Genomic DNA, 22,870 nt, shown 5'->3' on the forward strand with positions numbered 1-22,870 from the left:
AGGGGTGTCACACTGCCAGCCTGCGGGCCGGATGTGTCTCACAAAAGCCGCGCCCACCCCATTGCCGGCAATGGCAAAACCATCCTGATACATTGCGTGATGTCACGTGACGTCACAAGTTTGACATGTCTGCTCTACTTTGTTTACATTTTCAGCCCAAAGTATGAAAGCATCAGTTTCAGACGGGTCACAGAAAAGGATACAGTCTTTACCCTTAAACAGAGTTTTGCCAGTCAACATTTCTGCCATGATACAACCAACAGACCAGATGTCCACTGTTTGCAAGTGAGAGAAATATACAAGAAAGGATTTAATGCTAAGGTTTGAAACTGCAGCATTGGAAACTAAAATACACATTTTACGCATGCTTGTAACAGATCTGCTTGTTTACAAATTACATTACTGTAGCTTTAGCTATCAGACCTGGGCTGCAAAAATCCAGACAAGATGCAGCCAAGAGATACAGAAAAGTCTGACTCCTTGCTGCCATCTTGTGGTCATCCAGATTTTTTCAACATAAAGCTGATAGTCCTACTTGTAATATTATCTTTTATTATTCTTATTTTATAGTTTTGAAATCCTCTTTAAGTGATATGAGACAATGAGCTGTTTTGCATAAAGGCAGTTTTTTCCCAACTTGCTGCGCGCGCACACACACACACACACACACACACTCGATGGGCTGTGACATAACTTTTTCACAGTAGTAATAGTTTTGTCAACAGCTGCATTTGAAGCACAAGTGTCCACATATCACAATGCAAATGAGTTAGACATTACTCATGCTGATTCATTTACCAGGAGACACAGAACAGGATTCTGTTCTGTTCTGTTCTGTTCTCTGCAAAATAATTGGACTAGATTAATCTGAATGTCAGGAATTAATAGCAGTGAAAATCAAATTATGTAACACAGTCCATCGTAGCTGTCTGCAGTTTATGGAAGATGAGAATTCAATTCAGATGAAATACTTTATTCATCTATCTGGGTATAAGCATCATTGAAAAGAATACAACTTCTCAGTAAGCCAAGTAGGGGAAGCAATAGTATAATTAAAGTTTGAAGAAAAGTAGACTGCAAACAATGGGCATATCATTTGCAAAACTATATACTATGTTTTCAAACTGTAATTATTGGGATCATGCAATCTGAAATGCCACAGCTTAATACAGTCTGAATCAGGACACCCTGTGAGGGTTTGTATTGTACTAAGTGAAAAAAGGGGAAAATTAAATACATTAATAAATCACATAGAAACACCAGTGTTATCCAATAATCCACAACTTATTAAGAATTTCCCAAACCTCTTAATGAATAAATAATTTAACCCACCAGTCTGGTTGTAATGCATCCAGTTCAGAATCACTTCAGGTGCTCTATACCAACGAGTTACAACATAGCCCGTCATCTCTGTGTCTGTATGTCTTGCTAAGCCAAAATCCAAGATCTAAAAACATTTTTAAAAAAATCTTTTGTACAATGATGAATTTACAGAACAGAGTTGCCATGTATCCAAAACAATAGCAAAAAAGAAGCAGCAGCAAATTTTGTTTTTTTTCCAGAACGCTCCAAAGTTTCTTCAGTTCTTCCTAGAAGCAATAGATTGCTGTTATAAAGCCATTGCTTTATGTGATGGCTAAAAGCACCTTTAGTTGGCTTTAATGATGCCAGCTGGGAGCCCTTCCCCATTGTTGAGCCAAAGGGCAATCCACCCATCTTTGAGTCAGCAGGAAACTACACTGGCTCGCAATGTGCTGCCTATTTACAATGCCTAACCTGCCTCTGTTGCCATCTGTTCTAAGTCACTATCAACTTGTGTTGTCTTGATTTTGTGGGTACAGCACGTGATAAGCCAACAATTAGTTGATCCCTCTGGCTGTGCTGTCCTCTGTCTTCAGCATGTCATCAGTCACAGCACTGCAGCAGGACAACATCTGTCATTTCTCCTACCTGTGCCCTATCCTCTGGCATCCCAGTCTGTCATACTCCACATGGAATAATAATTTAAAAGGAAGAAAAAAAAACAGGCTGGAATCAGGAATGACTCCGAGTCAAAAAATAACACTTATTTAAGACTGCCCTCTTCTTCCTTTTTCAGATATACCACAAGTGCCATTTTTCAATGTTCTGTTATGAGAGGCAAAAGAGGGGTTGATCCCATCATTCAATGCCATTTTTCCCTTGGATCAAACCAGTAAAGGTATAGAATTAAAGAATTTACAGTAATGCCAACTATAGTGTGCAATGCTATTGCACAATTCTGATAAGCCAATGGCACTACACTGTGTCCAGTTGCTAGAGCAGAAATGGTGCAGAAAAGGGTGAAAGGAAGGGAGAGGATGTGCCTTCATCACCTGAATAGTCAATAATAATTCTCTGAACACATAGTTGACCTCTGTCATGTATTGGTGGAAAAGCATAACAAATTTTGCCCACCTTGATACTGTCATCAGATGCTGTTGGTATAAAGGGAAAACAGTGCTTTAACACTGGTATAGCTGAGGATAATTTAAACCAGCCTCAGCCATGGGCTAGGGACAAGAGGAAAACAATCTAATGAGAACAGAGAAGCAAAAATACATTGCCAGGGCATGTTTGTTCCATGACTAAGTACAGGTGGGAAAGGCCTGAGGGAAACCAGTTCTCTTTCATTTTTTGAGTGTTATAAACTTGTTTAGCCAAGACTCAGCTATTTTGCCAAAACACGTGTTCTAAAGGTGTGCCAAGCCTAGCTATAAATCAAGGGCAGAAAGTATAGCAATAGCAATAGTACTTAGAGACTTATATACCATCCCATGTTTTACAGTGCTCTCTGGGTGGTTTACAATATTAGCATATTGTCCCCAATAATCTGAGTCCTCATTTTATCAACACTGCCTTGGTGGAGCAGTGGGCTAATGCCTCGTTAAGTAACACCAGCTGCCTGCAAATTAGTGCAGGTTCGCATCCCACCAGGCTCAAGGTTGACTCAGCCTTCCATCCTTCCGAGGTAGGTAAAATGAGGACCCAGATTGTTGGGGGCAATTAAGCTGACTTTGTAATAATGCCGCTTGGGGTGTGTGTGTGAAAGCCCTAATAAGCAGGCATATACATAGAATGAAGGCTACTGCTAAGCTTGTAAGCCGCCCTGAGTCTTCGGAGAAGGGCGGGATATAAATGGAATAAAAAAAACCATCAGAAGGATGGAAGGCTGGGTCAACCTTGAGCCCCATCAGGATCAAAATCCAGGCTGTGGGCAGAATTAGCTTGCAATACTGAATTTTAACCACTGCACCACCAGGACTCCTTCCTGTATACTCCATTCTTTTGTATTATATTGACGTTTTTAAATACTTTGTAAACCGCCCTGAGTCCTATGGGAAAAGGGCGGTATATAAATTCAATAAATTCAATTCAATTCAATTCATTCCCAAGCACTGTATTCTTCCATAGAAAGAGTTCTGACAAATCATTCAAGATGCCATTACAGTGCGATTCTAAAACTGAGAGTGGGTTGTAAACTGCATTAATATTACTCTGCAATTGAATTCTTAGCCCTTTGCAGTGTAATTTTAAAACTGGGAACAACATTAAACTCTAATTCTATGTACTCTTATGAAATACAAAGGTTCTTCCAGGTGAAGGCTCTTTGTGAACATACTTTTTTTCCTATTTAATAGAAAATACATTCCCTGCCCCCCAAGGAAAGAAAATAGATCGAAAAATAATAGGAAATATGGGAAGTTTCGATGATGTCACCTAAAATTCCATTTCAAAGAAAGCAATTGCTTAATAAAATTCAATAAATGTGTTGCCCAGGTGCACTTTAAATTGGCTGGTTTCAGTGAATCTATCTTTAGATATCCCATCAAAATAAGTAGGTGTTATTTCCAAATAAAGGGACGTGGTGGCTCAGTGGGTTAGGACGCTGAGCTTGTCGATCAGAAGGTCGGCAGTTTGGCGGGTCAAATCCCGAGTGCCGCGTAACAGAGTGAGCGCCTGTTACTCGTCCCAGCTTCTGCCAACCTAGCAGTTCGAAAGCGCGTAAAAATGCAAGTAGAAAAATAGGGACCACTCCAGTGGGAAGGTAACAGCATTCCGTGCGCCTTTGGCGTCTAGTCATGCTGGCCACATGACCACGGAGACGTCCTTGGACAAGTGCTGGCTCTTTGGCTTTGAAACGGAGATGAGCACCGGCCCCTAGAGTTGGAAACGACTAGCATGCATGTGCGGGGGAACCTTTACCTTTATTTCCAAATAAACACACATGTGTTGCAGGAGAAGGTGAACTGAAGATTCAGAACAACATAGTGAAACCAGCAATGCAATCTACTTTTTCATTAAACAAAAACAAAAATCCTACCTTTAATTCACAGTCTTCATTCACTGCTAAATTGCCCGGCTTTAGATCCTGCAGAATATGAAACTCCATTGTGACTATCACAGTTTGATCCTAGAGTAGGTAATTACATAACAAGCACATTCTTTCCTCCCATCCCAGAGCCATGAATTGGGTTTTCTCCCCAACAGGCATTTAACACGACCCAGGTTGTCTGCTGCCCGTTTGGTCCTCAGCACTGAAAAAGCAGTTTCCTTGGCTAAAAATTTGAATGTGACCAGCCAGGATATTCAAAGGAAAAATCTGTTACTGATTACTATATAGATTGTCAACAAGGAAGGTGCTATAAGATTTAGGTACTCTGTTCCATCAATCTTTTTTTTAATTTTATTTTTATTCAAATAATTGTTAATCTATCCATTTTATAATTACTGGCTGGAATCAAAGAGGTTGTTTTTTCTTAATTGCACCTGGATTTGTACAGCCTTGATGCAGCTGCTCCGCACATAAATATTACTAAGTTGAAGATGTTAGCGTGTATGAGAGACATGTTGAACTATGGAGTCTCTTACATACATTCACATCCTTTCTCTCAAAACATTTGTGGCTTGTTGATCTGCTGATGAGTCACCCTTTCAAGCCATCTGCCATGTTTGTGTCTCTTTGCTGCCATCTCAGTGTTAATTGGGTCTGTACAGGCGAACATCACTGTATGTGGAAGCCATACCTTTTCCAGGTTACATTCTATGATGGGGTTGACTTTTCAAAGAACATCCTGTGAGGAAGGGAGGCAGGACTTCCCAAAAGCAGAATATCCATTGGAAAGGGAAGTGCAGGCTGCAAAGGTGCAAGAGCCAGGTCTATTCAATTAACCTTTCAGCTAGGGATAGGCTAGTCAAGCAAGGGATAGGCTAGTCAATTTGAGGTCTTTACACAGTCTAGATCGGCCAAGTTTGGCTAAAACACACTGAAGAATATGTGCAACCCACATGAGCCAGATGAAGGGAAGGATCCCACAGCAGAACTGCTAGCCCAAAGGTACCAGAGCAGAGAAAGAAGGTAATACATGACTTCAGCCTGCCATAGCAATGGGCTGACTATGAGATGGAGGCTGTGTTGTGAAGAAATGTCCTTGGGAAACAGTAATGGGGTATGCTTGTGCTACAGTAAGGAACTGCCAGGGATGAGTTCTTAAACTGTAATCTGGTTCATGCTGATTTAATAGTTTTCTTTTAAGCTCAGAAATTGGATACAATTTAGATTGCACTCTTCTTGCTGGTTGACAGCAAGTTTTTAACTCCCCTGACAGCTTTAGCAATATTTTGCCAAAGGGAGGGAAGGACACCAAGCCGGAATCTTCCTGCTTTGCCAATTCTCCACTGGCATAGATGTTCTACTAACAGTGCTGCAGGTGGATTTGCCAGATCTGAATGTCCTTATTCTTCTTAACAATTTTCTCCCAAACACCCGATACCATGTTGGCAAATTGCCTTCCATTTCATTCACCAGGAGGGAAACAGAGAAAACCTGTTTCCCTGTCTCTCCCTACTGTGCTACAGCAGCAGCATAACAAGCCAGAGGGGATAGTAGTCAGTCTATAAAGACCTTTCATTTCCCAATTCCTCCGTTGCAATTATTAAGAGCTAAATTCCTCTCCTTCACCACAATTAACGAGACTATGAATGGTCTCTGAGGTTCTGAGTATTGCTCTGCAATTGTGTGGTATGTACTAATAGGACAGCGTGAAACATGGCTGCTCCATGTGTTCAACCAGGGAAGCATTCTTCCTCTTTGAAAGGTACCTAATCGTCTCTCTCTAGACATTCATTTTCTCTCAATTCTGCAATGTTTTCATTGGATTATTTCCATGTTTAAAAACTGGCCTCAGGGCACTCACAAGGTCTGTCTAGTGATGTCTTCTGCTTGGGTGGCATGTAATATGTTTTCTTCAGGCAGTTTTCAACTGCCATAGAAAAAGGTGAGCCAACAGGCTGGATTACAGGGTTTGATGCTAAAATGCATGCGGGAAATGTCAAATGCAGTACATCTCAGTGAGGATAGAATGTATTTCCTAAGCGGAGGCATGCCGTGTAGCTCCCAACTTCCATCAGCAGCAGGGGAAAGGAAGACGGGAGACTGAAATTCTTATGTGAACATTGCACCGAGACTTGTGTTTATTAAAACATTGGCCTGAGCATCTTGTGGGGTATGATCTGGGCCCTGCTCCTGACAGCAAAAAGTTTTGGATCTGCACAATGATTTTTCCCCCCTCTTTCTAAGGACAGATATGTACAATTGGCAGGTTCCCATATTAATATGGTTTGCTAGTCTTTGGCTTAGCTTGTAAAGTGGGAAGCATTGCTAAACAAATCCCGATTTAGTTAACTAATTCTATCTTTGTAAATATATGGAAGGAGAACACCTCAACTCTTCTGTTGCTTTCCAAATACTGGGGATGGGTTATTTTATAAGGAAGAATCAGTGGGCTAAGAAAGAAAAAAAAAGGAATTTAGCAATTTTACACACACACCCCTCTATATTCTTGCATAAACATGTTTCTCCACATTAATGTTACAAAGGAAACAAGTTGGGGATAGGAGGATATCAGTTGAATAGGAGCAGCTGTGGTTATTTGAAAGATGCTGGTGGGCCCGAATTAGAACATTGCCACCAACTGCCAAGAGGCTTCTAGGGAGATGTGCAGGTTCTCTTCTGGGGAACGGAAAACGAAGGTCATTTGCTTTTAGCACAGCAATAGAGATTAGGTGATCTTTTTACATACCAAAGTGGTTTGAAAAGATTGACAACAAAAGAAGTTTAGGAATACGCACTAGTGCAGTCTTCCATAGCTTGGTGCCAATGGTGTTTGTGGCTGGGAAGATTATGCGAGCCACACCTGGATTTGGAAGGCTGCAGTGGTAAGCTGTACGCTCTAGAAAAGAAATAACTTTAAAAAAGAACATACCCTATGAATGATTCCAGCAGAGTGAATATACTGCAAAAGAAGAAAAACACCACATGAAGATTACATACAGCCTCCTCCATAACTGATATTAATCAAGATTCCCCATGATAGAGCATGTTCTGTGTAGTATCTTAGGGTACACAATGCATTTTTGTATGTGGATTAATTGTCTCAAAACAATCCTTAGAAAATGGAAACACAGTTTCTACTGAAAAGAAAAATAATCCAATATTCTTGAATTCTCAAATTCTTAAAAGCTTCTTGCCAACAAGCATAAAACAACCCTAATGAGGCCTTTTGTTCTTGTGAGGGTGACTCTGGTGAAATAAACTAATTTCTCTGCAGCTTTCTCTTGCCTTATTTTTGCTACGTCATGAGCTCTGGCAATCTTCCATTACTCTTCATATGCTGAATAATTAGCCCCACAATCCCCAGGGTGTGTGGTCACCGCTGGAAGGGCATGATAGGAGGTGTGAACCAAGGTGAGGACACTGATAATGAACAATTAACCACAGAGATAACAGCCATCTTGCTCATAACCAAGCTATCTTGGTTACAGACTGATGCTGTGGATGGGAATGATTTGTATTTCAGAAACGGGAGATGCTTCTGAGATGAGAAACTGCAGCTACTGTAAATGATGGTGTCCACTTCATGTGGACATAAGTATGTAAAGCAATAGGCCAAGCAAAGCAAGGATTTGTCTCCATACAAATGCACAAAATATGAGGAGCAAACAAGAAAAAATAGAAGGCTTCATGCAGAAAAGTGATTATGATTTAGAAGGCATTATAGTACTGAAATTTGGTGGGACAAGATTCATGAGTGGAATGCAAGGAACTAAGGATATTTTGATTTATTATTTAGTTCACAGTACAGGTAAGCCTCAACTTATGTCCACAATTGAGCCCAAAGGGTTGTTAAGTGAATCTGTCTCTCCCATTGACTTTGCTTGCCAAAAGGCCACAAAAGGTGATCACATGACCCCAGGACACCGCAACCGTTATAAATGTGAGTCAGTTGCCAAGCTTCTGAATTTTGATCATATAATCATGGGGATCCTGCAATGGCTGTAAGTATGAAAATCGGTCAGAAGTCACTTTTTTCAGTGTCATTGTAACTTTAAACAGTCACTAAGTGAATGACTGTAAGTTGAGGACTACCCGTATTTATCATTCAACCACCAAAGTAAGCAGACTTGAATACAATCTTCCTGTATTAAATTACAGACCTTTTATGGCAAAGAGATACAGGAAGATTTAAGCTACCTGGACATCTCTTAGAAAACCAGTTCAGCTAATACTGTAAAGTCCCCACGTTTGCTCTGGGGCCTTTTTGATTGTTTCATTTCCCAAAAAGCTGAGGAAGAGACAATGGAGTTGGCCCTTCTAAATCTTATCCCAACCAATAAGAAACAGCTGGTTGAAGAGATAAAAAACAAGATTTTGGGAGGAAGTGACAGTATCTCCTTGGGATTGAAGATACTGCAATTGGAGCACTCCCATACAAGGACACTAGATTTCTGAAGAATGAGTTTCGATAAGTACTGGGCAGGATCCCATTGATGAAATGCTCTGGACAAAGGAAGCACAGGAGGGTTGGAAAAGTCTCAGAAATAAAATCCTGGAAGCCCAGTTACAAAGCATTTCATTGAGAGAAAAAAAAATGAAGGGAGCAGTTCAAGAAATTTGTGAATGCATAGGAAGCTTTCAACTGAATTAAAAGATAAAAGGGAAATGGAAGCTTATGACAAGCTTTGCCTAATGGTTTGCTGAATTTATTTATTTATTTATTTATTTATTTATTTATTTATTTATTTATTTATTTATTTATTTATTTATTTATTTATTAATGGGATTTATATCCCGCCCTATCTCCCGAGGGAGTCAGGGCGGCTAACAACAACAAAAATTAAAGGTCTCTGTACAGTAAATTAAAATTAAAAATTGAAATAAATTAAAGATTAGTGTTAAAATTGTAAACATAATTAAAATCCTTGTCAGTCCAGGTCAGCCAGGTGGAAAAGGAGTGTTTTGAGGCCGCGGCGAAAGGACTGGAGATCTTGGGCCATCCGAAGCTCAGGAGGGAGCTGGTTCCACAGGGCTGGCGCTCCCACAGAGAAGGCTCTTCCCCTGGGGGTCGCAAGCCGACATTGTCTAGCCAACGGTACCCTGAGGAGGCCTTCTCTGTGTTATATAATTAGTAGTATGCTGCTAAATGTTTTAAGAATAAGCTCTGCTGGCACAGTTGCCATTGATGAGGCACACTCCTAGGTACAGAACAGCTAGGTGTCAAGGTTACCTCTGCTGTCAACCAGCTCACAAAATTCCAGAAAATTTAGCAATCAGCTCTTGCAAACACATACTGTATAATCATGCAAGAGGTACATGGAAATCCAAAAGGGTAAAGCACAAAAGAAGTTTAAGGACACAAGGGAAGTAAAAGCAACAAAAAGATTTTTTTTCCTGGCCGTTTCAATAGTAAATGAGGAAAAAGAAAAGAGATGAGCCCACTTGTAAGAGAAATGGTAATGTAGTAGCAGAAGACAAACAGAAAAAAAGGCTCTTTTCAACCTCTTTTTTCTTTCGTCTTCCTTGGGATATTTTTATTGCTTGTTCTATTAAAAGACAGTTCCCTCTAGGGAGGAGTGGCAATCTGTTAGGGAGCATGTGACTTCTGTGAACATGTTTAAATTGCCAGGTCAGACCAGATGCATCTGAAAATCTTGAAAGAGTTTGCAGATGTTACCCCCAAGCCCTTTTCTGTGATCTTTGAGAAATTATGGAGAATGGAGAAGGGCAAATGTTGTTCTGATCTTCATATAGGAATGGGGGGCAGTGGGGGGAGGGAAGGACCAGAATCACCAACCAGTATGCCTGTAATTGACACATGACAAAACTCTGCAACAGATTATTAAAGAATTGGTTAGGGAGAATTTAAAAAAAAAACATAAATTACTTGGCAGAAGCCAGCAAGCATTCCTCAAGAAGAAATGTCAAATTAAGTTGATCTTTTTGGACAAAGTAGCTAGCTTATTTGACTGCGGGAGTGTACCTTGAGCTCAGCAAACCACTAGGCAAGGCTTGTCATAAGACCTTAATAGGGGTGGGAGGGATTTGGGGATATTTTGTAAAATTTTGTTTTTGTAAAACTCTTTAATAAAAAAAAAGACCTTAATAGAGAAAATGGCACAAAGTTGACTGCCTTATGCTGTTTTTAGATGGAAACAGAGCGTGTACAATCACAATGAGTGCCATCATGCCACTATCAGGCTGGAAGGAATTATTGCAGGGGTGCATTGTAGGAAATTGGCTGGAATTCTTTCACCACATCTGCTTTTATTTTAATAAAGCTTCCTAAAGAGAACTTGGAGAGATCCACGTTTAGGAAAAATCACTTTCAGGTAAGGCAGCTATCAAAGTTCTGACAGACACAAAGGGTGTCTGTGTGTTGTGTTGAGGGAAAGTGTCAAGTGGCATATCACCTGGGTTAAACCCTGTGTTATTCAACATATTTATTACTGTCTAGAATGAAAGATTAGAAAAAAGTAATTATCACATTTGTAGATAGCAAATGTATGAGGAGATAGCACATGCCTTAGAGGACAATATCAAGATTCCATAGCGTCTTGAAAAGTTGAGAAAATGGGCAGAAACCAGCACAATTAATTTCAACTGGGACAGATGTAAAATCTTTCAATCATGTAGGAAAAACCAAAGGATTGGTTATAACTAATAGCAGACCGTATTCCACATCAGGACATGGAAAACAATCTGTATGTCTTGGTGGATTTATTATAAAATAATTATGAGCTAAAAGGCATCTGCCAAAAAGAAAAGCCACACCAACAGATGTAGCATGTCAAAACAAGAAAATCATTCCTCTCTATTTTGCATTGGTTTCACTGCACCTTGAATAGTTCTGACTATCACATTTTAAGAGGTTAGTCACAAAATTGCAACCAAGACCATAAGATGACTTGGATAGCAAAATAGATGAGAAACAGCTGGTGCTGGATGTCTTTAGCTTGAGAAGAAGTTTGGAGAGAAATATGATAGTGAAGCTGTCACAATATTTGAAGAGCTATTGTAGGGAAGACAGGGCAGAATTATCTAGAGTTGTTCCAGAAGACAAGAAAAAATGATATAAGTTAACAAGAAAAGGATACAGTAAGAGTCTTTTCATCAATCCACATGCTGCTTGATTGGAGGTCTTTAATAGCAGCTAGATGGCTCTTGTCAGGGATACTAAAGTAGTGGATCCAGTGGTGGGATTCAGCCAGTTCGCACCAGTTCAGCAGAACCGGTAGCTAATTTTTTGTTGCCCAGGCCCAGAATGGACTTCCAGAAGTAGCATCCACACAGAGAACTGGTTGTTCACGTATTTGAATCCCACCACTGAGTAGATCCATAAACTAGGCAGAGAGATAGACTTTATTATCTCTAAGTTTCCTCTCACTCCTTTCAATGCTATGATTCTATGTTCAGAATCTATTAAAAGATGTTGTCACTACAAAGTTACTTAAAAAATGAGATCTTTTGGAAAAGCTGGCAGAAATCTCTGTTCTGAATTTTTCTGAAGTTACTTACCTTCAAGCCTTTCAAAACCTGGTAGATCAGATACTGAATCTTTTCTTCACTGAATTGGTGTCCCATTATCTTTTGTAAATCTGTTTGCATGTATGGCATCACCAGGTAACTAAAAATATTTAAAAAGGAAGTATCAGGGCAAAATGTAAGTTATAATATGGTTATATAGTTCACTAGAAATAGTAGCTAATTCATGCCAAGACACGTACTGATTTTATAAAATTCCACTTCTGAAAATAAGAGTGCATGGCTATAATTTAGAACCAGGAATGGGAATACTAGATCATTAAATAAAATACTGTAGCAAACAGTGTTATTCCAACTTAATCTTTATACTTCAGTCCATGACAAAATCATCTGAACTTCTCTGAAACCACTACTTTTATTATCTTAGATAAGTCTATTGTTAATTTAATAGTTTAGTTGATGTGAGACTCACACTGCTGGCTTTTCAGATTCATTTAATCTATGCTTTTCCATTTCTGGCCCTGTGTCTGATACAATGCATACAACACAAAGGACTACCAGATAAACTAGCTATTGACTGGAAGCTGAGGGGCAGTTGATTTGCACTGACTTCTTATGTAGTTACCAATTACATAGGGGTAAGTGTCTTTGAAACCCTTAACTATGGTACAAACCATGGCACGAACATTTCCTTATGGTATTGCTTTTATATCCCAAGCCCACAGCTATGGCAGCTTAAAGTAATCTTAAACTGAACTGTTTCAACTTAAAGTGGTGTCCTGACACAGTTCTTGCTCTGGACACAATCTAGCACGTTTCATTGATGATATGGGTGATGGTCAGGATTTGGAACTTGCCCATCTTCTAGTGGATGCTCTAAGCTGCTATGGGCATCCTCTCACCCTCTAATCATGGGGACTGCCCTCCACAGTCATTTCAATTTGGACTGCAGTAAGCACGAGAGACATAGCTTCCACAGAGATACTTGCCTACATTCCAGATCGGCACTTCCTGAAGTATTTGTCAGATGTTATGCAGACTTCTTATAAAGATAGGCTTAGTGCCCTTTTGAAAGAACACTAAACTTATTATTCAAAAACAAGATTGCTGCTCAGTGCTGCAGAGAAGGTTGACTTAATCTGGGGAACAGGTTGGATTTTGCTAGTTCTGTCAAGTTTGGGTGCATTATGGGTCTTCTGTCAATAAGTATCTTTGTTTAGTTCTATATGTTATTGTTTCCATTACAGGGACATGGGGAATGAGTTCTATTTTGACTACTTCTTCATTATTTTGTCTGTATCTGAAAGCTCTGTTGATAGCAGTGTCGTTCTCCTTTATTAATTAAAACCAATTACTAATTAAAACTTCCAATTTCACTCTGTGCCCCACTTCCATCAATTTCAGAAGAACGCTAGACCCATGTCTGGAAATCGAACAGGCAAGAATATCAGAAAACAACAGCAAAATTTTAAAAATATTGTATTCACAAGTTGTACTCTGCAGCTTTTAAAACCAACGCACATTAAATATATAACTATGTGTTTGTTGTTTTGCATAAAGACTTTTTAAAAATGAGTAGCCCATTTTTACATGTATTTGAATATTATATATTCATATTTTGCCTTAGTGCTGCTGATATTTGTTTTACTTTTAAATTTATGTGATTAGTTTAGACTTTGAACAATTGTTTAGTATTCATTGTTCCTTCAAAGAATATAAAAAGGACAGATGTATAAAATTACAAGAAAGCACATCCTAAGTTAACATCCTAAGTTACCGCTTATGGAAAAATCAACTGCCTTGAAATGTAAATGCTAGTTGTTGCCCTGATATGCAGTGGTTTCTATTAAAGGCATTTATGTAGAAGTTAGATTGTGTCAGCACAGTGTAAGATTTGTATTTTAAATCATGCATCAAGCAAGTTTCATGAGACGACCTCTAATGTCTCTTCCAATTATGTTTTTATGATTAATTAATGAACATATTATAAATATCACCTCAATCAATCACCTCAGATTTTATTAAATATTGCAGGTCCCATAATACAGATTGTGTTTAAATTCCTGATTGGTTTTTGTGTGACACAGATTGCTCTCAGCAGGCATTTTTTGTATAAATATTAAATATTAAAACATTACAAGGATAAAAGCTCGTTACGAGATTCCAATTCTGGCAAAGAGCATATTCTCCTCCTATGTCATTCATTTTTCAAATGTAAATCTCTGTCATCAAAGCTCCATTTGAAAAAAATGCATGGCAGGGTGAAAATACCATTTCTTCATTGGGGAAGTTGGAACCAATGGGAATAATTTTTTAAAAATGTAAAAAGACAGGACATCTGATTATGGATAGCAATTATTTCATTAGATTGGCCCCAGAAAGTTTGTAATTTAAAAGCAACAATTAAAGACAGAATTTCCAGGATGCTAAATTGTGTGCAAAAATTAATGTCTACTTTACAATAATAACAGCAATAATAAACTATGTACTGACAAATTTTCCATCTGTCAATTGCAAAAAGCCACACTGCTTTTATCCACACACGCACTACATCGATACATAACAACTAAAGAACTAGCAGTTGTGATTTCATATTTTTGTGTATATGATAATAATGAGCATTTTGCCTATTCTGTAGTTCTTGCTTGCAGATAAATGGCATTTCTTGCAGATATTCCAAAGCATCATTGTTGCCACTTTGTCATGTTTCTTGTTAGAAAAATGAAGAAACTGAAGTATTCTGGGACTTCAGACAAGCATATGCCATATAACACCACAGACTTAACACTTATTGATAAAAAAGAGAAAAAAATCTGGATAATGGACATCGCAATACCCGGAGATAGCAGAAAAGAAGAGAAAGAATGGGAGAACATTACAAAATACAAAGACCTGCAATTAGATCACTGTGGCAAAAGAAAACAAAAATGGTTCCAATAGTAGTAGCGACCTTGGATGCAATCCCAAAACAACTGGAGCACCACTTGAACAACATCAGCATTGTCAAAATTGCTCTCAGTCAATTGCAAAAGGCAGCTTTACTTGAAGCAGCTTACATCCTGTGACAATATCATTAACACCATCAGACAACGACATCTGCCTATTCCAGGTTGGACTTAATAAATGGATAAAAATGTCAAACCAGCATAAACATCTGGCTGACTGTGAGCCAACCATAATAATAATATAAACTGAAAAAACAGTGGAACCCCTAATTAGCTGCTGCAAGAAAATCACACAGTCTGACTACAAAGAATGGCATGACAAAGAAGTAACAATGGTGCACTGGAATATCTGCAAGAAATTCCATCTACTTGCAAGCAAAAACTGGTGGCATCACAAAATAGATGAAATAATAGAAATTGAATTAATTGAAGTGCTCTGGGACTTTAGAATTCAAGCAGACTCTGAGACTTTAGAATTCAAGCAGACCAACCCCTGCCACACAACACCTTGTTGATAAGAAAGACAAAACAATGTCTAGATAGTGGATGTAGTAGTACCTGGAGACAGCAGAAGAGAAAACCACTAAATACAAACATTTCCGAAAGAAATAGTACAACTGCAGCAAAAGTCACACCTTGAGTACATTCCCAAAAGATCTGGAGCACCAATTGAAGACAATTGGCACTGACAAAATCATCATCACTCAATTGCAAAAGGTAACTTTACTTGGAACAGCTTATACCCTGTGAACAAACAACATCTGCCTATTCCAGGTTCTTGGGAAGGACTCAATAGGTGAATAAAAATGCCAACTCCAATCTAAACTTCTGGCTGACTATATGACCAGCCATAACTTATTAAACCTGCATACCACCCAAATATCAACAATTCACAATCATATGACATTGCAATAAGATCACTAAAACATGAAAGATAAAGATAACAATGACAAAGACAGTGAAGTGAGAGGTATTACTTTTCCTAACCAAAGGCCTGGAAAAAGAGCCAGTTCTTCATAATTTTTTAAAACCATAGTGGGATAGGAGCCATCTGGAACTTGGAAGGAACGTCATTCAGAGGACAGTGACTGCTACAGAGAAAACATGCTTTCAGGGCTTCAATAGATGACATTGCTCAATTGAAGGAATCTGGAGCATATCAAGATTGCAGGATTGAATTAGCTAGACAGATGCTATGTGAGACATGTGGTCCCTCAAGTATCCAGGCCCTATGCCATATATAGCTATTTATTTATTTATTGCTAAACTTAGTGACAGAACCTGTATAGACCCATGTTTGAAAATAACAGATTTTGAGAGAAAATGATTAATGGACCGAGCTTTAAAAGCAATTCTTTTAGAGAGGCTCAACCTATTCTTCAAACCACTTGAAAGCAGGACAAGAAGTAGTGGATGGAAACTAATTAAGGAGAGAACCAACCTAGAAATTTCCTGATAGAACAATTAATCAGTGGAATGACTTGCCTCCAGAAGTTGTGGGTGCTCCACACTGGAAATTTTAAAGAGGAGATTGAATAATCATTTGTCTGAAATGGTACAGGGTCTTCTGCTTGAGCAGGATGTTGGATTAGAAGACCACTAAGGTCCCTTCCCACTCTGTTATTCCATTATAATTCTGCACTAGAGCTATAGAACATCGTATGGTAGAAAATGCAAACTTACAAGTCCTGGAATCCATCAAATGAAGTAGCTGAAGTGAAGACATCAAGTAATCCAATAACCTGCAGAGAGGTAGACTTGGAATGTTATCTTACACAGTATACAAGAACATATCTATCTAACATGATAAAAACCAAGCCATGTTAATTGGCAACTTGAGGCCTTTCTGAGCAATGGGCTGGGAGAGGGGAAGTCTTATATTTTGTGATGTTCTCATAGGAAGCTCCAAGACCAGGGAATAAATCCAGGGATAGTTATACAGAATGTATGTTTCAAATTCTGGATGCACCAATATTTTATAAATTAATTAGAGCATACTGCACCACAGCTGACACCACTATAGCTGAGAAAATAAGAATTATAGAAAACTGCCAACATATATGTTTGCATATATTTTATTCTTATTAGAACTCAGACTGAATTCCCATTCCTAAAAGACTACTGAATTTAGAAAAGAAAGACTTTCCCATTAACAGAGTGTCATGCAAAATGATGTTGCAGTCTTCCTATCTAGTTCATGAAAAGAATAGGAGATTCCAACACACTAGACTAATGTCAAAAAGATGTCACGTAACAAGGATGTGTCACGTCTGTCCTTGCCACAATCATGTGCCTTGGACTTACTTACATAAAATAAATCAGAGTGAGAGTCACAGGAAAGAAGGTGCCATGAGTGGAATTTCTTAGATATCATTTACAGCCAGTTCTGGCTACCTTACACTTGCCCTACAGAAAGATAGCAATTGATAAAACTTGTGCTGTATTAGCTGGTACAGAGCTTAGTTAATTTTTTTTTAAAAAAACCTGTCGCTTAATGAATGCATAGTATGAAAGGACCAGATTTCTACCCAAACCACAAATCAGGCGGTAGCATTAAACCTGAAGTACAGAAATTCAGTACCTGTATCAGGCAGTAACTGCAATGCCTAGCCTGTATACAGTACTGTAAGTCCACTATTGCTAGAAAATTGGGGTGGAGGGATGAAGGAAAATGGATTAAGAAGTAACTATCACTATCAGGACCTTAGGAACCCCTCAGCAGAGTGCAAAGCAGGCTTGTTTTTACACTCTGGAGCCAGTGGTGGGATTCAAATATGTGAACAACCGGTTCTCTGTGTGGATGCCACTTCCGGAAGTCCATTCTGGGCCTGGGCAACAAAATATTAGCTACCGGTTCTGCCAAACTGGTGCAAACTGGCTGAATCCCACCACTGTCTGGAGCTGCTTGGGAGTATCTGAATTATTCACAGCATGTTGTAGATAATTACATTTTGCCAAGTATAATTTATCCAACCAATTATGTGGTTCTTAAATTTCAGTAAAAACTGAAATACAATTATCAGTAGACAGACCAGGGCATCCAGCTATGTTAAAGTCATGACAAATGATGCTTGTTATTGAAAATGAGTATTATAAACTTATCCCTCTTTTCATCCACTGGACAGTATGTTTATTACATCTGAGTTTAGCCTCAGATGTACTGGGGCTACAATTTGCAGAATTCCAAAGCATCCAACATATCTCAAACTCAATCAGGTTGAAAAAGGAAATATTAGAACTTGTCTGGCTGGTTGTCTTCCATCTTTGCAAGTATAGTTAACTGATGATCCAAACTTACGTAGTATGGCAGTGATTTATAACTTTTGAGTCAATATAGCAACTTGAATTAATGAGATCTATCCATCAGATGCAGGTCATTTTATAGAAGCTGTTACTGCAAGCTGTTACTCTTCTGGGCATGCATATTTTGCTATTTATTTGGATTTTTGCCTTGACTATCAACTCAGGTGAAGATAGAAATGATGATATTAAATGAAACTTCAGCTCTATCTTCTGTTCAATTGTTATTTGTGAAAGACACAATTGGGTACAAGCAAACATACGCAGAGTAGTTACTCACATTTTCATGCTGCATGTGCTTTAGCAGCGTGAGCTCACGATAGGCTCGTTTGGCAAAAATCTCAGACTGGAATGGCCGACAGAGCTTCTTGATAGCTACTTTGTCTCCTGTTTTCTTATCTATTGCAGAACTATGGCAAATAAGAGAAAAACATTCAGAAAGAAATTACGTGGAAGCATTACGCTGATCTGTGAAATCCTAACCATATTTATATGTAAGAGACCTTTTATTCATTGAAGTTTATGGTATAGTAAGCATAACTAGGACTGTAGCTTTATCTGTACTGCTGCAGTATTTGGATGAAAATTCACTGAATTTCTGTATATATCAATATGCATAAGGACACTTCCATATAAACTTAAGGCTTTGTTCATAACACATAGTGGTAAATATGTTTGCCATTGCATTTTTACATGGTGAAGAACCAAAGACTGCAGACACTGCCTGATTTATTTAACCATTCTGTTCTGGAAAACTGCATTATCTAGTTTTTGGGTAGATCTGGAATTCATCTACAAGATCTACTAATTTGCATTACACATGAAAATGCACTTTTATGCATTTTAGATATGGCTTATAGAAACATTTGTATAAAGCTAAGTCTATCTAAATTGGATCTTGTGTTACCTGGGGAGCATATCTACACAGACACTTATTTCTGGGTGCATACAGTGTACCTATAAAAACTTCTTTCTACATGTATTATAGGTTATAAGCAAAATGGAGGCTCTCTACTAGTTCTTCTCAACTGATGCCTTCTAGAAAATTTGGAATTACTATAATTCTCTGCCAGCATTAGTGTATTGCAATCTGGAGAATTGCAGATATTAGGTTTGGGAACCATAGCCTTCTCAAATAACGGGACACAAATTCAATATCAAAAATTGTAACTTTCAAAAACTCTTCCATCTCTCAGGACACTTTGTAACATCACCAATCAAAAAGTTCAAGGAGAGATTTTAAAATGTTGAACTATAATTTCTTAGCACTTAGTATTAATATTCACTTAAAAATGAATAAATAATTGCCTCCTCTCTGTACAGGTGGAAAGAAGAAGAACAGGAAGGGATATGGACAGCAGTATTGGAAATTAGTCTCTAGATTAGAGATCTTGGCTTGCATAGAATAGTGTGAGAATTCTTGAAGTAAAACTGAGTTTTGATTGTGCTTGTGAGATACTGGACAAAATGTGCCTCAACTGACTACCAACATCCTTACCATTAGAAAGGAATGTCAATGAAGGTGAATGAGGTAGGAATGAGTTACTGAAGAAGAGATCACAAAGCAAGAAGAGATAGAGGTAGGTTCAAGAATGAATGGGTGGCTTAATTAACATAAATTGAGTACAAAATTAAATGATCTGTAAAAATCATGTACGCTCAGACAGTTTTGTCAAATGAGGAATGAATGCATATGGAAAAATAATTCTAAATCAAGGAAGAGTATGTGAGCAGAGAAAATGTTGTAATTAGATAAAGTTGATAAGATCCTGAAAAAGAATCTTAGAGAACAAAAGACAATGTATGGACTTATGTATGGATATAGTGGAAAAAGAGATTAAAGACAATGTTCAAAGACAGAAAAGGGTGGAGAGCTATAGTATATTATGATAACCTTAATTATATTTAGATTTCCTTCTCTTTTAATTTCTTGCCTTTATTTTTTTACTCACTGGTTCTCACTCTTTGACTGAATTTTCTTACCTATAATGTTTATAACATTTCTTACCTAAAAGTGGAATAACATGATGGGCAGTTGTGTATCTTCTGAATACAGCACTTAGATTGGTTTTAATTAAATAATAATGATATTATTATTTAATTATTAATTTAATCATTTGATTTAAAACTCTCCTGTAATCTGGATTTATTTCTGTTTTAATTAGAAATAATGTTTATCTTTACTGCTATTATTGTTGATAGATTTTTGACAGTATTCAGTGGAAAGGGAATACACTTTTTACAGGCCATAAAGCACTTATTTCATTTTTCAAAAGAAACAAGGAAAAATGAATACAGCAGTTTTGTATCTGCTGTAATATAGTATTTGCTGACCAATACTAAAGCAGGTAGCCACTCAATGGACCTGTCATGTTTCATTCATTGGTTCTCATGCAAGACTGGATCTATGTGGGAAGGACAGCTTCCTTGGTCCTGAGAAAAAGCATTAGGGTCTTACCCCAAAGGAATTCCCTCCAACATTATTATATTTTAATTTAATGTTTGGCAGTGTTACTTGGCATTTATTCATTTGATTCTGAGGAAGAGATATACATCCAAGAGTTTAAACTCAGTTAAAGATCCAAAATAAATGATTGTCCTTTTTATTCACTTGATCGTAAACACAAAGGAATGGCTATAAACAAACTATTTAAATGCCTTAAATCCTCTAGGCTCTGCCTGTAGCTACAAAATATTATATTTCACATTACTCAGGATAAGTCAATACACAATTAACATTTCCAATAACTACTAGGCTGTCATGTGGAAATTTCTATCGCTCTGCAAAAATCATGGATGTAAATTTTAACTTTAGATACATCTCACTCAGAAGCCAGCATAATATAAAGAAACAAAATCACCCCACCCCACAAATATATTCTATGTGACAGAAGCATTGACTCACAGGCTCTGACTATTACAGCATGTCTGCTCCAGGCATTTCAGCCCATGAACCTATGAGCTGTAAAAATCACTGCACTTTAACCGAAGCAGAGCAGGTAGTTCAGAAAGAATAGTTTAATGTAAACAAGACTTTTCTGATAGCAGAAGCTGGGACTGTTGGACTCAATTAGTGTTGGGAAGTACAAAAGGAGAGGCCCTTCCTTCTTCCATATCACCTTCTTTGTTCATCTCAACACTCATCCCAGGCCCTATAACACCTTGACTAGCCTATATGAGAATTGTGGGTATTACCCTAACATATCTCAGAAGTACACATCTGGAAAGTCTTTTGCATACAACAATACAGTACAGCATTGTCATACTGCAAATCTTTGGCAGATTAATATTCTTTTTCTCTGGCTATAAATGTTTTGTGAAAAAAGACATCATTCCAAGCATTGCTATATTTACTTTCTATATGCCAAATATATAATCCAAGTCCAACTAAGTTGAAAAACTCTAGTGTGGAAACCGGAAGGTTTAAGCTGATCTCTATTACTAAGGAAAATTAGTAATTTGCTGGTGTTCCTAGAGAGTTTTTATACTAGAGTATTGGAAATAATTTAGCTATTTGGTCACTAGGAATCAAAAGTGACTTGATGGCACATAACCATTAGTTGAAAATCAAATGGTGCTAGAAGATGCGCCTTATTAATTTGTCATGCCAGCAATATCTGGACTGTTTTCCTTCCAACTGCAAACAAACAGCACAGCATGGTATTTGCGCTTCACCCTGTCTAAAAGGTCAAGATACCAAATAATTGTAACACAAGGGGCCTTGCAGAAAAAGGACAATTGGCAGCTCACAAGGTTTCCATACTCAGATACCTTTCAATATCTGATCAACTGACGCTTAGAATGACGTTGAAAACTGTGGCCGGAAGGAAACCAAATTTCTTTTCCAGAATGCAAATGTATATTCACCAGAGTCAAATGAAGTGATTCCCTGTTGTTCCTCCTCAAAATCCAGGATCCTATATATCCATATCCATCCCCATTTCCCGCTTTGCCAAAGCCCTGAGATCTAGAGAGCCACTCACCAGACAGAGCCATAAGCACCAGATCCTACAGGGATGATAGCAGTATATCGTCTAGGAAGTTCCCAAATTGTCTTGTTTACTTCTTGCCTGAAGAAGCCTTTTCGCCTGGTAAAGTTCATCTCCTCTGTGCCCGGAGTAGAACACTCCAGTACACCAAGCTCCAAAGAAACTCAGGGCCAATCCAGATTTTACCACAACTTCTCTTACGAAAGTCAACTGAAGATTTCTTTGTCTACTGTCTTGTGAACAATGAGTGTATACGATGAGACGTATAGCCCGCCTCCTTCTGCCCACACATCAGCTCAGGAAGAAGGTGTCAAGTTTCAAATTAGACACTCCTCTCGCAGGTACTTTCAAAGGACTCACCTTTTCTGTGTCAAAGGTAGGTTTTATAGTAATAGAAGTAGCAGCCATGCCTGCCTAATACAGTTTTACTGCTACTACCGATACTTTTCTGAAGTCTTACTAAACTTGCAGTGTAAATGAGTAAAGACACACTGTAGCTTCCTTTTATTCTTTGGATATATTTTTTTTAAAAAAATCCTTTAATAATTTTACTAAACTTATCAAAGTATAAAATACAAATAATGCAATTTAATCTTCATTCATCTGATTAGCATTTCATTTGTTAATCCCACGTCCTCCTTCTGTAAGAAAGAACATCCAAAACAAACATAGAGCAGTTTTAATGTATTGCAGTGACAGATACGATGAGGAATGTTGTAAGTTTAAAGGCAAAAAAAGAGTTTTTTGCAACATGGATTATTTTAGAAAGGTTTCTTTAAAAAAATAAAAACTTTGCT

The 22,870-nt window shown here is 38.0% G+C and overlaps 1 protein-coding gene across 1 annotated transcript in view; it reads right to left on the reverse strand.

Moving 5' to 3' along the window:
* Window positions 1–22,352, reverse strand: part of MAPK13 (mitogen-activated protein kinase 13) — a 32,749-nt gene extending 10,397 nt beyond the window's left edge. Inside the window, exons 1-8 of the mRNA XM_083359743.1 lie at window positions 22,068–22,352; window positions 18,365–18,494; window positions 16,468–16,526; window positions 11,873–11,981; window positions 7,284–7,313; window positions 4,343–4,390; window positions 1,333–1,447; window positions 204–275 (exon numbers count right to left, since the gene is read on the reverse strand). Coding sequence (XP_083215869.1) covers window positions 204–275; window positions 1,333–1,447; window positions 4,343–4,390; window positions 7,284–7,313; window positions 11,873–11,981; window positions 16,468–16,526; window positions 18,365–18,494; window positions 22,068–22,186 — 682 coding nt within the window. The 5' untranslated portion in view covers window positions 22,187–22,352. The remainder of the gene's footprint in view (window positions 1–203; window positions 276–1,332; window positions 1,448–4,342; window positions 4,391–7,283; window positions 7,314–11,872; window positions 11,982–16,467; window positions 16,527–18,364; window positions 18,495–22,067) is intronic.
* Window positions 22,353–22,870: the final 518 nt, after the last annotated feature.

This window comes from Vipera ursinii (genome assembly GCF_947247035.1).
Source record: "Vipera ursinii genome assembly, chromosome: 3".
Taxonomy (NCBI): domain Eukaryota; kingdom Metazoa; phylum Chordata; class Lepidosauria; order Squamata; family Viperidae; genus Vipera; species Vipera ursinii.